This window comes from Chlorocebus sabaeus, chromosome 7 (genome assembly GCF_047675955.1).
Source record: "Chlorocebus sabaeus isolate Y175 chromosome 7, mChlSab1.0.hap1, whole genome shotgun sequence".
NCBI lineage: Eukaryota > Metazoa > Chordata > Mammalia > Primates > Cercopithecidae > Chlorocebus > Chlorocebus sabaeus.
This window is the reverse complement of record NC_132910.1, coordinates 109,445,057-109,461,565: the sequence shown is the minus strand read 5'-3', so window position 1 is coordinate 109,461,565 and position 16,509 is coordinate 109,445,057. Positions and strand designations below refer to the sequence as shown.

The window sequence follows — 16,509 nt, the reverse complement described above, 5'->3', positions numbered from 1 at the left end:
TATTAAGCTGGCAAAAATATTTGTTAGTACTAATTTACTAATTTGTGAAAATCAAAAAGAGGCACATATTGGGGCACAAATTAAGGACATTTGATTAAATTGGTAGTTTAATTTTGCGTTTATTTTAACCTTGGGTTGTATATTTACTGTTTTTTTTTTTTTTCCCTCCCGTGTTAATAATAAAAACATTTGGAGTCATATTTGCATGATGTGTTTCTATGGGCATGTATATGAGCTTACGTATGAATATGTATATCTTCTTCCTAAAGTTAGGGGTTTTAGTCCTTGATACGCAGGGATCTGGTTTGCAGCATACCTCTTAGCTAGAGTAAAAACAACAACAACAAAACCAAAATAACAACAAAAAATCTGTTTCTTGCTCCCTAGCTGCAAGCTTTAATGGAGTTAACAAAGGGGTGTTTAATTTTAATTTTTATTTTTTTACTGTGTTTAAACCACCACCCTTCCTATCTAATGAACCTCTGAGCCTAACCATTTTACTTTTCCCTTTATACCTGGTAGAATTGGATAAAAATGAAAACTTTGGTGGTTCTTCAACCTGAATAACAACAATAACAAAAGACAAAAACTATAATCTTGTCTATTCTCCCTTAACTTGTCCCCTAGTGGCATTCAAACACGCAAATCTTACTCTCTATCTGCTTCCTCCTCTACCTTTTAAACATTTCTGGCTCCTATTTCACAGAGAAAATTGAGGTGATGATGAAGGGAAAAGCCCTTAACTTGCTGCCCAATATCTGTAAACTTACCTGTATATGCACCTGGTCTCCTTCTAATCTCAGAGGAAGAGATGACCCTTCTCCTGTTTTAGGCTAATCCCTCCATCTGTTTTCTTGAGTTTGGTTTGTGTATGTGTATGTCCTAAAATACATGGTCAGTTTTGGTGAATGTTCTTTGGACATTCTTTGCTTTCAAGTTCATATCTATTAGGATTAGGTGCACATAATATAACAGAGACCCATCCATAATAGCATAAATATACAGAGTTGTTGGGGTTTTTTCCCCCAAGGAAAAAAAAAAAAACTAAAGTTGGGCAGTTCAGGGCTGATATGGTTGTTTTACAAAGTTGTTAGAAACCCAGGATCTCTCATATTCACTGATCACATGCTCCTGTCTTCATGGTACAAGACACTGCTAAAGCTGAAGCCATCATATTCATTTCTTTTTTTCTGGATAAAGAAGGAAAAGAAAGGACCTGCATCTTTCTCTTTAAGGAGATTTTCCTGAAATTCTGTACTGTAATACTTCGACCTCCCTGGTCAGAACTTAAGACATATCCTATATGTGGATGCAGGGAAGTGTGGGAATGTAATATTTTAGCTAGTTATGTTGCTGTCCCAAAGAAAGCAGTTCTGGTATTGAGAAGGGGCATTGCAGTTTGATACACACTGATTAGCATTAACTTACCAATCATGTTACTTATTTATTTTGGTTCTACTTGATTTTTTATGGAGTAAGAAGTGGTGGATTATCTTTTTTTTTTTTTTTTTTTTGAAAAGGAGTTTCGCTCTTGTTGGCCAGGCTGGAGTGCAATGGCACGATCTCAGCTCACTGCAACTTCTGCCTCCTGGATTCAAGCGATTCTCTGCCCCGGCCTCCTGAGTAGCTGGGATTACAGGCACCAGGCTTGACTAATTTTTTTTTTTTTTTGTATTTAGTAGAGACAGGATTGCACCATGTCAGTCAGGCTAGTCTCAAACTCCTGACCTAAGGTGATCCACCCGCCTGGGCCTCCCAAAGTGCTGGGATTACAGGCATGCACCACCGCGCCTGGTCCAGTGGTGGATTATCTCTTACTGCTTACGTATGTCTACATTTTCTTTTGTTTTGGTTGCTATATTAATTTCTTTGGTGTGTATAGACTCGTAATGTGGTATTTTTTATTGGAAATTGCAGTTATAGCATTAAAATGTCATTGTGTTGTTTAATGCATATTGGCCAGAATTCCACCTACTTAGATAAACATATGATGCTTGCTTTCTTTTGTTTGCAATTACATGACATACTTTAAAAAAATTGTACATACTTAAGGTGTATAGCCTGTTTTGATATACAGTACATAGTAAAATGATTACTACAGTCAAGCAAATTAACATATTCATCACCTTATATAGTTAATTTTTTTAATGGTAAGAGTGCCTAAACTCTACCTTCTTAGCAAATTTCTACTATACAATACAGTATTATTAAACTATAGTCCTCATGCCATATATTAGATCTGTATTCTTATTCACCTCATAACTGTAATTTTGTACCTTTGAAACTACATCTCCTCATTCCCCCTGCCATGACCCATAGCCACGATTCTACTCTCTGTTTCTATGTGTTCAACTTAAAAAGAAATTCCACATATAAATGAGATTATGCAGCATTTTTCTTTCTGTCTATGGCTTATTTCACTCAGCATAATGTCCTCTAAGTTCATACATGTTGTCAAAAATGACAGGATCTCTTTTAAGGCTGGCTAGTATTCCATTGAGTATATCTACCACATTTTCCTTATCCATTCAACAGTTGTTGGACAATAAGGTTGATTAATATCTTGGCTATTGTGACTAATGCTGCAATGAACATGGCGTGAAGATATCTCTTTGACATACTAATGGAATTTCCTTTGGATATATACCCAGAAGTGGGACTGCTGGATCATATGGTAGTTCTATTTTTAGTTTTTTTTTTTTTTTTTTGAGACAGTGTCTTGCCTGTCGCCCAGGCTGGAGTGCAGGGGTATGATCTTGGCTCACTGCAACCTCTACCTCCCGGGTTCAAGTGACTTTCCTGCCTCAGCCTTTTGTGTAGCTGAGATTACAGGTGCCCGCCACCATGCCTGGCTAATTTTTGTATTTTTAGTAGAGATGGGGTTTCACCATGTTGGCCAGGCTGGCCTCGAACTCCTGACCTCAAGTGATCCACCCATCTCTGACTCCCAAAGTACTGGGATTACAGGCGTAAGCCACTGCACCCGGTCCTATTTTTAATTTTTAGAGGAAGCTCCATATGTTTTCCATAACAGCTGTACTAATTTATATTCTCACCCACAGTGCACAGGAATTCCTTTCTAGTTACATCCTTGTCAACACTTGTCATCTATTGTCTTTTTGATAATAGAGATTCTAACAGGTGTGAGGTGATATCTCATTGTGGTTTTAATTTGCATTTCTCTGATGATTAATGTTGAACATTTTTGCATATGCCTGTTGGCCATGTGTAAGTATTTTTTGAGAAATATCTTTCCAGGTCTTCTTTCCCAGTCTTTTTTCTTTTAATCGGTGAGTTTAGCCTACTTATATTTATTGATATAATAGAGTTGGCCTTAGTGTGTTATTTAAAAATATTGTTATATGATTCCGTAGGTTTAAAAAACTTTCACCTCAGGTTTTTTTGTGTAATATTTATCTTAACCTAATGGTGCTTTTAAAAATGTATTTTTTATGATATTTAGAAAGGTTTGTATATTCTATTGGCAATCTTTATAACTTTACCCAATGCACTATACCTTCTTTCTTTTGATGATACTAAGAAATGATAAAATTTGTGTACATTGTCTTCCTCTCTGCTCCTCTGCCTCTCTTTACCATATAATATTGGTTCATTACATGCTTTTTATTGGTGTTCACCTTGGGAACCACTATGTGTCTAATCTATGGATTTGTCAGTTGTTGTTGTTTTTTCCAGAGACAGGTCTCCCTCTGTTGCCCAGGCTGCAGTGCAGTGGCACAATCATAGCTCATTTCAGCCTTGATCTCTCAGGCTCATGCTACCCTCCCACTTCAGCCTCCTGAGTAGCTGGGACTGCCTACAGGTGCATGCTACCACGCTCAGCTAATTTTTACTTTTTATTTTTTTTGAGACAGAGTCTCACTCTGTCGCCCAGGCTGGAGTGCAATGGTGTGATCTTGGCTCACTGCAACCTCCGCCTCCAGGGTTCAAGGATTCTCCTGCCTTAGCCTCCCGAGTAGCGGGGATTACAGGCGCCCATGACCACGCCCAGCTAAACACACAGCTAATTTTTTAAAAAAAATTATTAATAGAGACAAGGTCTCACTACATTGCCCAGGCTGTTCTCAAACTCCTGAGCTCAAGGGATCCTCCTGCCTTGGCCTCCCAAAGTGTTGGGATTATAGGTGTGAGCCACCATGCCCGGCCAAAGATTCATCAGCTTTAAATGACATCCTTTGACTTTTAGCTATTTCTCTTCACAGTTCTATTGTTTTTCACTTTATGTATTTTGAAACTGTTTACTCATTTAGGATTATCACATATTTTTGCTTAATTGATCTTTTTATTATTATATGATATCCCTCATTTATCCCTGGTGATAATCCTTGTTCTGAAATCTTTTTCCTCAATATTACCATAGTCTTTCTGGCTTTTTAAAAAAAGTTAGTGTTGCGTTTCTTGTCCTTGTTTTACAGTGTATAATGTTTCTATTTTCTCTGATTGCCTTAAGATACTTTTCTTTATCTTTGGTTTTCAGCAGTTTGACTATAGTTTGTCTAGTTTTTCTTGACTTCTGCATGGATTTTTCTGAGGTTCTTAGATTTCTGGTTTGTGGTATTATATTAATATAAGAAAATTCTTGGCTATTATTTCTCCAGCTGTGTCTTCTGTTCTGTTCTTCCTTTATTTTTTTTCTGTGACTCCATTTACACATTTGTTAGATAATTATATTTTCCTGCAGCTTTTGGATTCTCTGTTTTGCCTTTATTTTTGTCCTTTTTTCTTTTCGTTTCCATTTGAAAGCTTTCTTCAAGGTTGTTGATTCTTTCCTTAGCTGTGTTCAGTCTGCTGCTAAGGCTGTTGAAATAATTTTTGTTTCTCTTTGGTAGTTTCCATCTTTTGCTAAGATTTTCTTTATGTTCTTGCATATTATCCATATTAGTCATAAGCATTTTAATGTCTCTGTTTGGAAGTTGTAAAATCTGAGTTATTGCTGGTTCTGGTTTTGTTGATTGCTTTATAATTTGACAATGAACTTCTTTTTCCTGGGGATGGGGCTGTCTCAGCTTTGCTGTTCCCCCTTTCCCAGAAGCCAAACTCTCATAAGAGCATTTCCTGCCATGACCCAAGTGGGCACTACCCACTGCTTTGATCCGTGCAAAATCCTGGGCTGGAGTGGGTTTTTTTTGTTGGTACCCTGGGGCAGAATGCTCTAGTTTCTATTCCTTCTATGGAAGTAATGGATATTTGCCTGGTCCCTGGGTGCAGGAGAATTTTCTGTCCCACTCCCAAAGGCTTAATGCTTTTGTTCCCTGAGAGGGGTGAGTTTAGAGAAGAAGGTAGAGTTTTGTGTCTGTGTGCTACCAATAAGGGCTCTGTCTGGTTTCCTTACCTACTCCTAGTTTTTCTTGGGATTGGTGGAGCTGAGTGAAAAAGAGCCTATTAAAGATAGCTACATCTTACCCTTGCATATGGGGTTCCCAGTTCTTCTAAAGTGCTATAGTAGCCCACACTTAACCTTACAAGTTCATTAAAGTTTTAGCAGCTTTCTTTGTACCTGGTTTCACGCCAGCCAACTCTTCATCCTGTGCTCTGCCAAAGGCAAAATAGTATGTATGTCCCACATCTCCTTGTGGTTTCTTAGAATTCCATTTATTTGGCTACCTTATGACTGTAGCCTACTGATGGGCTCCAGAAAATTATGACTTTGTAGATTATAAAGCTCTTTTTTATTGGTAGAGAGGAAGCATTGTTGTCTCGTGGCTTTCTATATCTTAATCACAATATTATAGGAATGGAATTATAATATATGTAGTCTTCTGTGACTTTTTGTTGAATAATTCATATGTTCTTGAAATTGAGTCATGTTGATTGAAGTACTGATAGTCCATTTTCACTGCTGTGTGTATGCGTGTGTGTGTGTGATCACATTTCATTTTTTCATTCTTTTCTATGTCTTCTAGTACTTTGCACTATTATGCATTCCCATCGTCTTCTATATTTTCAAGCTTTTCATATTGACTTCTTTGGCTAAGAAACTTGCTTAATTTCATCTCAAAAGAAAAGTTTACTTTATTTCTTGACTTTCAGTTCACCTTTGGCTATTGCCATATCTGTCCTTATGCTTACTTATTACTTACATTTCTTTCTTTTTGAATTTTACAACTTTTATTGTGGCATTTACAGTTTCTCATTGCTTTGCAAGAACTAATAGAGGTTTCAGTTTATTGTCTTGCAAATATCTTACAAGCATAATTTCCTGGGCTGTCATCTGTCTCTTTATTTTGTGTGTATTTTTCCCCTAAATCAGAGTTTAAATAATGTTTGGCCAACAAATCTGTCAGATTTTCTAGTTCATACTGTGCTAAATGAAAGTTCATGCACGGTAAGTATGCTGTGATCAGTTATAAAAAGGTGAATAATTATAAAGAAAAGTATTATTATTAGTAGAATTAAAATCAGGATAATATTCACTATCAGGAATTCATATGGAATAAGTTGTTCTGGATAGCTAGAATTTACATATGAAAACTTTAGTAACAAAATTTTTAATTTTATTTTTTAATTTTAATTTTTCTAGTAATAAATCTTAATCATATTGATGTTTATCTGAAGTATATTGTATATTTTCTTGCCTTTTTATAAACAAAGGCAAGGTTTATTATTGCCTGTACATAATACATAATACATAATACACACAGTTGCTTCTGGTCTAAATGCACACATTTTAATTGCTAATTACATAAGTATTGTTCAATTGTGCTTAATTACTAAGTTGAGATTACTGAGGCTGTAATAGATGCTAATGTATTCATTTGAACCAAAATTCAATTTTAATGAAGGATATTGAACTTAATTTGCCCTTTCCTTTATGGCTTAGCTTGTTTTCAATATATAGTACAGTATTGTTCTGTCATACCAAAATGCCTACTGGACTTAGTAACTTTTCAGGATGTTTGTTTTTTTCTGAGAGGTTGCAAATTAGTACAGTTTGAATTACTGTCATTGCTTTTTATAGCACTTCTCACTTACGCTTTTTTATCAAGTTGGTAGTTGTTACCTCTGACTACAATCAATGCTTCTGACTCTAACTTTTCCTCTTCCTTTTAGTTTGACATTTGTAATCTGCTATGAGCTTAGAAATCAAACAACCAACTTGTGAGAATTTCCTGTAAAATAAGAGACAGAGGGAGTTTTCATATGATATGGCATATGGCAGTTTGTCAACTGAACTTGTTAATAGTTATTTTGATTATTTATTTCTTTTATTTTTTACTTGTATTCTAAATAGGCAAATTTACTGGATGGTTGAGTTCGGAATGGTGGAGTGATACGTACCACTACAAGCAAAGCTACTGTGTAAAATATTCCACGGAACATATTTTACCATGATTAGTTGTTTAAAAAAATGCTAAATATCATATTCTTATTATTCAGAATTCTAGAGTGAAATTAAAATGACTTAGTTTTTCTGTACCAAATTAGAAGGTGAGTATATCAGCAGGGAAAGGGGAAGATGTTATATAGATGCCGTGACATTCCTTCTGTCTTTCTTCTTTCTGGCTCCAGTATATATAAATATATATATATAAATGTATATATATATATATTTTGAGATGTTTTATTTTGCTGAGAGTTTAGAGACTTTAGTTTAGATAATGTAGATGTTTAACATAAAAATCATGTTAAAGCAGTTTGAAGAAATGTGATATGATATTAAAAACCTTATCATTTCAAAGAAAACCTAAAACAATCTGATACCTGGAATGAATTAGGTAAAAACAGAAAATTTAATTGAGTTCTTTAAAAAAAGACACAATCGCTTACAGCCAGTGTAGTCTCGGCATGTGTTGACAGAGAGGTTTGTCAGGTAAACGGGTGAGGACATTATTCATCAGGACTCTGAAAAAGGAAAACACAAGTCACATTTTTCTGGTTCTCTTCTCATCTTGGATCAAACATGGTATTATTGTTATTATTATGAAATTACACAAATCCACTAAATTAGTTTTTTCCTTCTAATTTTTTTTTTTTTTTTTGAGATGGAGTCTGGCTCTGTCGCCCAGGCTGGAGTGGTGTGGCACGATCTCGGCTCATAAAAACCTCTGCCTCCCGGGTTCAAGTAATTCTCCTGCCTCAGCCTCCCACGTAGCTGGGATTACAGGCATGTGCCACCATACCTGGCTAATTTTTGTATTTTAAGTAGAGGCGGGGTTTCACCGTGTTAGCCAGGCTGGTCTCGAACTCTCAACATCAAATGATCCACCCACCTTGGCCTCCTAAAGTGCTGGGATTACAGGCATGAGCCACCACACCCAGCCTTCCCTCTATTTTTTTCTCTGGAAGTCTGTTATATTAAAATACTTGATAGTAATAAAATTTTGACAAATATAAGCTATTATATGGAGGAAAGCAGTAATGCTAGTAACTGAAAAAAAAAAAAAAAAAAAAAAGCCTAAACCCTTCAACAACGAATGGTGGAAAGGAGATGATTTAAAGGAATTTTTTTCTTTACCAAGATTAATGTAGGCACACCTTGTTTTATTTTTATTTATTTAGTTATTTATTTCATTTGAGACCGAGTCTTGCTCTGTGGCCCAGGCTGGAGTGCAGTAGTATGAGCTTGGCTCACTGCAACCTCCACTTCCCAGGTTCAAGCAATTCTCCTGCCTCAGCCTCCTGAGTAGCTGGGATTACAGATGCCCACCACCATGCCCGGCTTTTTTTCTTTTTGTATTTTTAGTGGAGACTGGGTTTCACCATGTTGACCAGGCTAGTCCTGAACTCCTGACCTCAGGTGATCTGCCCACCTCGGCCTCCTAAAGTGCTGGGATTACAGGTGTGAGCCATTCCACCTGGCGGACCTTGTTTTATTGTGTTTTGCTTTATTGCACTTTGCAGATACTGCATTTTTTAAAATTGAAGGTTTGTGGCAACCTTGCATTGAGCAAGTCTATGAAAGCCATTTCTCCAACAGCATGTGCCCACTTAGTGTGTCCGTGTCACAGTTTGGTAATTCTCAGAATATTTCAACTTTTTTCCATTTTTCGAATCAGGGTCTTGCCTTGTTGTCCAGGCTGAAGTGCAGTGGTGTGACCATGGTGCACTGCAGCCTCAAACTCCTGGGCTCAGGTGATTCTCTTGTCTCAGCCCCCTGAGTAGCTGGGACTACAGGCATGTGTCACCACGCTCTGCTAACTAAAAACAATTTTTTTTTTCATAGAGATGGGGTCTTACTATATTGCCCAGGCTGGTCTCAAACTCCTGGCCACAAGCTATCCTCTCTCCTCGACCTCCCAAGGCATGAGATTACAGATGTGTGCACCCTGCCCAGCCATCAGATATTTTATTATTGTATTGTTTGTGGTGATCTGTGATCAGTGATCTTTGATGTTACTATCGCAGTAGTTTTGTAGTGTCACAAACCATGCCCATATAAGACAGCAATCTTTTTTTTTTTTTTTTTTTTGAGACAAAGTTTCACTCTTGTTGCCCAGGCTGGAGTGCAATGGTGCAATCTCGGCTCACTGAAACCTCCACCTCCCAGGTTCAAGAGATTCTCCTGCCTCAGCCTCCCGAGTAGCTGGGGTTACAGGCATGTGCCACCACACCTGGCTAATTTTGTATTTTTAGTAGAGATGGGGTTTCAACATGTTGGTCAGGCTGGTCTCAAACTCCTGACCTCAGATGATCTGCCTGCCTTGGCCTCCCAGATTGCTAGGATTACAGGCCTGAGCCACCACACCCAGCCAAGACAGCAATCCTAATCCATAAATGTTGTGTGTATTCTGACCACTCCACCAACCAGATATTCCCCCATCTCTCTCTCCTCAGGCCTTGTTATTCCCTGAAACATAACAATATTGAAATTATGCCAATTCAATGACCTTGCAATGGCTTCTAAGTGTTCAAATAAAAGGAAGAGTCCCACAAGAATTATGGGCCCTCAAGAATTATGCGAAATCTACTCTGCCTGTGCTCTGCAATGGAACAACAAAATCTGAATGACAGCACATCTGTTTACAGCATGGTTAACCAAATACTTTAAGCCCACTCTTGAGACCTACTGCTCAGAAAAAAAAAAAAAAAAAAAAAGATTTCCTTTCAAGATATACTGCTCACATACCTTCTCACCTTAAATCAAAAGGTAGAAATGATTAAGCATAGTAAGGAAGGCATTTTGAAAGCTGAGATAAGTCAAAAAACCATGCCTCATGCACCAATTAGCCAAATTGTGAATGCAAGGGAAAATTCTTGAAGGAAATTTAAAGTGCTAGTCCAATGAACACACAAATGATAGGAAAGTAAGACAGTCTTATCACTGATGGAAAAAGTTTTAGTGGTCTGGATAAAAGATCAAACCAGCCACAACATTCCTTTAAGCCAAAGCCTAATCCAGAGCAAGGCCTAACTCTACTTCATTCTATGAAGGATAAGAGAGGTGAGGGAGCTCCAGAAAAAAAGTTTAAAGCTAGCAGATGTTCATTCATGAGAAAAGGAAAGAAGCTATCTCTATAACAGAATATTGCAAGGTGAAGCACGAAGTACTAATGGAGAAGCTGCAAGTTATCCAGAAGATCTAGCTAAGATCATTGATGAAGGTGGTTCCACTAAACAACAAATTTTCAAAGTAGATGAAACACCTTCTATTGAAAGAAGATACCATACAAGACTTTCATAGCTAGAGAGGAGAAGTCAATGCCTGGCTTCAAAGCTTCAAAGGACAAGCTGACTCACTTGTTAGAGGCCAATGGAGCTGGTGACTTTAAGTGGAAGTTGATGCTCATTTACTACTCCAAAAATCCTAGGGCCCTCAAGAATTATGCTCAGTCTACTCTTCCTGTGCTCCACCAATGGTACAACAAAGCCTGGATGACAGCACATCTGTTTACAGCATGGTTTACTAAATACTTTAAGCCCACTCTTGGGCCTCAGAAAAAAAAAGATTTCCTTTCAAGATACACTGCTCATTGACAATGCACCTGGTCACCCAAGAGCTCCAATGGAGAGCTACAAGGAGGTTCATGTTGTTTTCATGCCCGCTAACATGACATCCATTCTACAGTCCATGGATCAAAAACTAATTTTAAATTTCAAGTCTTATTATTTAAGATGTACATTTTGTAAGGCTATAGATGCCATAGATAGTGATTCCTCTGATGGATTTGGGCAAAGTCAATTAAAAACCTTCTAGAAAGCATTCATCATTCTAGATGCCATTAAGAACATTTGTGATTCATGAAAGTAAGGTCAAAATATTCACATTAACAGGAGTTTGGAAGAAGTTGACTCCAACCCTCATGGGTGACTTTGAAGGGTTCAAGACTTCAGTGGAAGAAGTAACTGTAGATGTGGTGGAAATAGCAAGAAAGCTAGAATTAGAAGTGGAGCCTGAAGATGTGACTGAATTGCTGCAATCTCATGATAAAACTTGAACGGATAAGGAGTTGCTTCTTATGGATGAACAAAGAAAGTGGCTTCTTGAGATGGAATCTACTCCTGGGAAAGATGTTGCAAACACTGTTGGAATGACAACAAAGTATTTTGAATATTACATAAACTTATTTGATAAAGCAATGACAGGATTTGAGAGTATTGACTTAAATTTTGAAAGAAGTTCTCCTGTGGGTAAAACGCTAGCAAATAGCATTTCATACCACAGAGAAATCTTTCATGAAATTAAGAGTCAATCAATGTAGCAAACTTCACTGTTATCTTATTTTAAGAAATTGCCACAGCCACCCCAGCCTTCATCAACCACGACTGTGGTTAGTCAGCAGCTGTCAACATTGACATGAGATCTTTCACCAGCAAAAAGATTACAACTCGCTGAAAACTCAGATGACTGTTAGCACTTTTTAGCAACAAAGAATTTTAAAATTAAGGTATGCACATTTTTAGACATAATGTTATTGCACACTTAATTGACTACAGTATAGTGTAAACATAACTTTATTATGTGCACTGGGAAACCAAAAAAATTTGTGTGAATTGCTTTATTGTGACAAAGCAATACTGCTTTATTGCTTTATTACAGTGGTCTGGAACCACACCCACAATATTATTGAGGTCTGCCTGTATAGAGCAGTAACGATGTGCTTAAAAATATTGTGATAAAGGCTGGGCGCGGTGGCTCAGCACTTTGGGAGGCTGAGGGGGGTGGATCATGAGGTCAGGAATTCAAGACCAGCCTGGCCAACATGGTAAAACCCTGTCTCTACTCAAAATATAAAAATTAGTCAGGTGTGGTGGCACACACCTATAATCCCAGCTACTCGGGAGGCTGAGCCAGGGGAATGACTTGAACCCAGGAGGCGGGGGTTGTGGTGAGCCGAGGTCATGCCACTGTACTCCAGCCTGGGTGACAGAGCGAGACTCCATGTCAACAACAACAACAAAAAGAATATTGTGATAAAATATGAGAGTGAGAATGTATTCAGTTTTTATGGGCTGATATTCTAAAAGACAGAAAATCTTTTAAAATTGTTGGAACTATAAATAGCTTTATAGAATATGATTAAGAAAAGCTTTTTCATTGAAAAGGCCTCTTTGGGGTTTTAACAATTCGAAATTTAATTGTATTAAATTTAAGCATTAATTTTTATTCACATCTTTGCTTTTGATTGAAATATTTGCTTTAGTTTAGTACTTACAAGAGAATAAGAGAATTTAGTCCATAAAACGTTGGTGGGGAAATTCGACTGAGGTGATTATCTTCAATTATCCTGCCAGCCAGAAGAAAAAAATTAATTCATTTATATATCTCTTGAACCTATAAACTACTGCTATAAAATGCCACATAAATTAAACATACAGCCATTCTAGTCTGTGAAGATCTTCAAAAACACCCGGCTTCAGGAAGGTTATTCTGTTATGACTAAGATACCTGGAAAAGGAGAAATGACTACAATAAATTTGTATCTTTTTGATGTCTTACAATAAGAAAAGTAAAAACAATAATCACCCATTTTAATTTTTTTTTATATACCATTCTCATCATGCCACTTCCCTGCCTTTGAATCTCTGAGAATTGCTATCACTTACCTTATCATATCTAGTTTTAAATTTCCCCATAATTAATTAATCAATCTATTCATTCATCTATTCATGTATTCATTAATCTACTTTGAATACTTACCCTGTGGCACTGTGCTAAGCATGCCATCCCTTTCTTTAAGGGGCTTTGAGTCTGGAGAGGCCACAACATGTGAACAGATTACTTTGTAATGTCAGGGAAGGCAGAGGGAAGTGTATAATGCATGGGTGCTCTGCCATTGCAGGGGAGAAAGCAGCCGGCTTTGTTAGGGGTAGGGACTGCAGAGTGTGGAGGAATGAGGAGACAAGAGAAGGCTTTACTAAACAGAGGCACAATTGAGAAGAGTCTTGGATGAAGACATGCAGTTCACAAAGCAAAGAATGGGCAGGAGCTATTCTAGGCAGAGGAAATAGCTTATACAAAAGCAAGAGGTATGCGAGACTGACAAGTTAAGAAATCACCAGGTAATTCACTGGGGCCTTACCATGAAAGGGCTATGAGGAGAGACAGGAGATAAACCTAGGAGGCAGGCGGGGGCCTGTTCTGGTCAAAAGGGTATTGCGTCCCTTGCTAAAGAGTTTGACTTTGCCTCACCCATCTTTACATCCCACTCCTCTGCGAAGTGAAATAACTCTCTGTTCTATTGTGTTGGTCTCCTCTTCTTGCCACGTTCACTCATGTCTCAGTCTCTCCCGTGTGACAATTTCACTGCACTAAATCTGCTATCAAACAGTTTGATTCCTGACTCCTCTACTTATTAACAGTGACCTTGAGCAAGCAATGAATTCCTGTAAGCCTCAGCTTCCCCAACTCTAAAATGCGGATAATATCAGGATCTACTTCCTATGGTTTAATATTTGAGGCAATGCATGCCATAAACATTCAGTACACATTATGTTTTGTAGCAGTGTCTGTGCTCACACCTTTTACTCCAGTTTCTTCCCTCTTTCCTTTTTCTTTCTGCTTATGATTCACATGCAAGTAAGAATTCAAGTTTCACTTCCACTAACACAGAATTCACACTGATTTCTCTCTCTTCTTCAGTCTTTCATATCTTGAGTAAACATCCTGTAGAATTTCTCCTGACAGGAATCTGTTCTCTCTTGCTGGGTTTGACTTTTGCGTAGGGCTAGTGAGCAATGGCACCCCACGATAGAGCCTCTTCTTTCCCTCCTTTGCAAACCTGGAGCCCAGGTGGGCACAGTAAGGGGTAAGAAATGACTTACAACCTCAGGGAGTTCTCTTATACAAAAACCCTCCAGGTAAAAGGCATTTGATCCACTATTGCTCCCTATGCTCACCTGTTTTGCCCAGTCCTCTTCATTTTTTCAGAGCCATCCTTTACTGCTCTGCACCTGAGATAATCACTCCTTTCAGTGAACCATAATAGCACTTTTGGTTTCAGCAACACAGGTTTGGAACTTAAGTACTTTTAAAAAATGGTTCTCTAATGTTGTATATAAGTTGGCATTGTTTTTCCATCTCAGATCATAAGCTTCTAGAGAACAGGAGTCCTGCCTCTCCCCAGTGATGGCTCAGTGCTCTACCTGAAACACTAAGGTATAACTACTTAAAGGGAGCAAGCCTGAGTTACCTGTCTATGCCTTCATGGTGTCTACCTAAAATATTTGCACTCTATGAGGGTTATTGAATACTTACGGATCTAATGATTATTTAGATCCATGAATCATCAGGTATCTAATGATTATTATTATCATTTTTTGAGATGGAGTCTCGCTCTGATGTCCAGGCTGGAGTGCAGTGGCGCAATCTTGGATCGCTGCAACCTCTGCCCCCAAGGTTCAAGCGATCCTCTTGCCTCAGTCTCCTGAGTAGCTGGGACTACAGGCATGTGGTATCGTGCCTGGTTAATTTTTTGTGTTTTTAGTAGAGATGGGGTTTCACTGTGTTAGCCAGGGTGGTCTCCGTCTCCTGACCTCGTGATCCTTCCGCCTCAGCCTCCCAAAGTGCTGGGACTAATGATTATTTAACTAGAAATATGTGGCATCTTTAACACTCAACAATATTCCAGCACTATAGAAAAGCTATGAAAAGAGATGGAGAACACTTTCAAGTTTGCTCTCTAGTTCTGTACTGCCTTTCAAGAGCTTCCTCCACATCCACTGAACTTTAAACCAAACAGATGGTGTTTAGTAAATTTTGCAAAGATATATGGAAAGAAGATAGTCAGGAGTCTGACAAGAGTGCATCCAATATTGACGTTGGGTACTTTGCTAAGACATAAAAGAGCAGGGATGGGGTAGAGGGGGAGAGGACATGGCTAAAGTGGTTACTGTTAAGGCTTTGAGTCTCCTGCAGTCTTCTTCCCTTTTGCTAGTAAATTACTAGATGCTCTTCTTGACTCAATCCCAAACTCTGATACCACAAGCTAAAAATCTGACTGGAATGGGTTTCTTGTGTTAGGATAGAGAACAGGATAGATAGAAAATAAGGGGACATAAATGGAAATACAGGGAGTTATGTATTCATGTGATTTTTGGTTATATTTCTTTCCAGTTACTTCTAGAATGCTGCATGGCAGAACTCAATAAAATGGAACTTTGAGAAAGCCTGTTTTTTGTTTGTTTGTTTGTTTGTTTTTTAAAGCACAGTGAGATACCACTTCACACCCATTAGGATAGTTATTGTCAAAACAAACAAATGAAACGAGAACACAAATATTGGTGAGGATGTGGAGAAATTGGAACTCCTGTGCATCACTAGTTTGAAAGTAAAATGGTACAGCTGCTGTGGAAAACAGTACAGCAGTCCCTTAAAAAATCAAAATCAAATCAAATGACAGTCCCTCAAAAATCAAAGAATTACCATCTGACTTAGCAATTCCACTTCTGGGTCTATACCCTGAAGTGAACGTGGGGACCCAAACAGATATTTGTATTCCTGTGTTGATGGCAACATTATTCACAACAGCCCAAAGGTGGAAACTGACAGATAAACAGTTAAACAAAATGTGGTATATAAATACAACGGACTATTATTCAGCCCTAAAAAAGGAAATTCTGACACACGCTACAACATGTGAACATTAAAGACATTGTGCTAAGTGAAATAAGCCAGACACAAAAAACTGCATATTTTATGATTCTCCTTCTATGAGGTACTTAAAGTAGCCAATTAATAAATACAGAAAGTAGAATGATGGTTGCCAGGGGCTGGGGAGAGGGGGAAATGGGGAGAGACAGATATGAGGAATTATTATTCAACAAATACGGAGTTTCAGTTGGGGAAGATGAAAAAGTTTTGGAGGTGGATGGTGATGATGGTTCCATAACAATGTGAATGTACTTAATGCCACTGAACTGTCTACTTAAAAATGGTTAAATGGTGAATTTTAGATTACGTATATTTTACCACAAAAAGCTTTATTTTTTTAACCTTATAGTATTTCATGTATTTGTAAAAGTGGGATTAGTGAAAAAAGAATAATTGATTAACTAGAGAAGTCTTTGAGTTTTTTCTTCTTCATCACAAATATCATCATCAGGCTTTTT

At 37.8% G+C, this 16,509-nt stretch overlaps 1 protein-coding gene across 3 annotated transcripts in view; it reads right to left on the bottom strand.

The window, feature by feature from the left end:
* RXFP1 (relaxin family peptide receptor 1) overlaps positions 1–16,509 on the bottom strand; it is a 124,894-nt gene that overhangs the window by 27,878 nt on the left and 80,507 nt on the right. For all 3 annotated transcript variants that reach the window (XM_073017692.1, XM_008000108.3, XM_073017691.1), the window contains exons 7-9: positions 12,776–12,847; positions 12,615–12,686; positions 7,789–7,863 (exon numbers count right to left, since the gene is read on the bottom strand). In XM_073017692.1, coding sequence (XP_072873793.1) covers positions 7,789–7,863; positions 12,615–12,686; positions 12,776–12,847 — 219 coding nt within the window. The remainder of the gene's footprint in view (positions 1–7,788; positions 7,864–12,614; positions 12,687–12,775; positions 12,848–16,509) is intronic.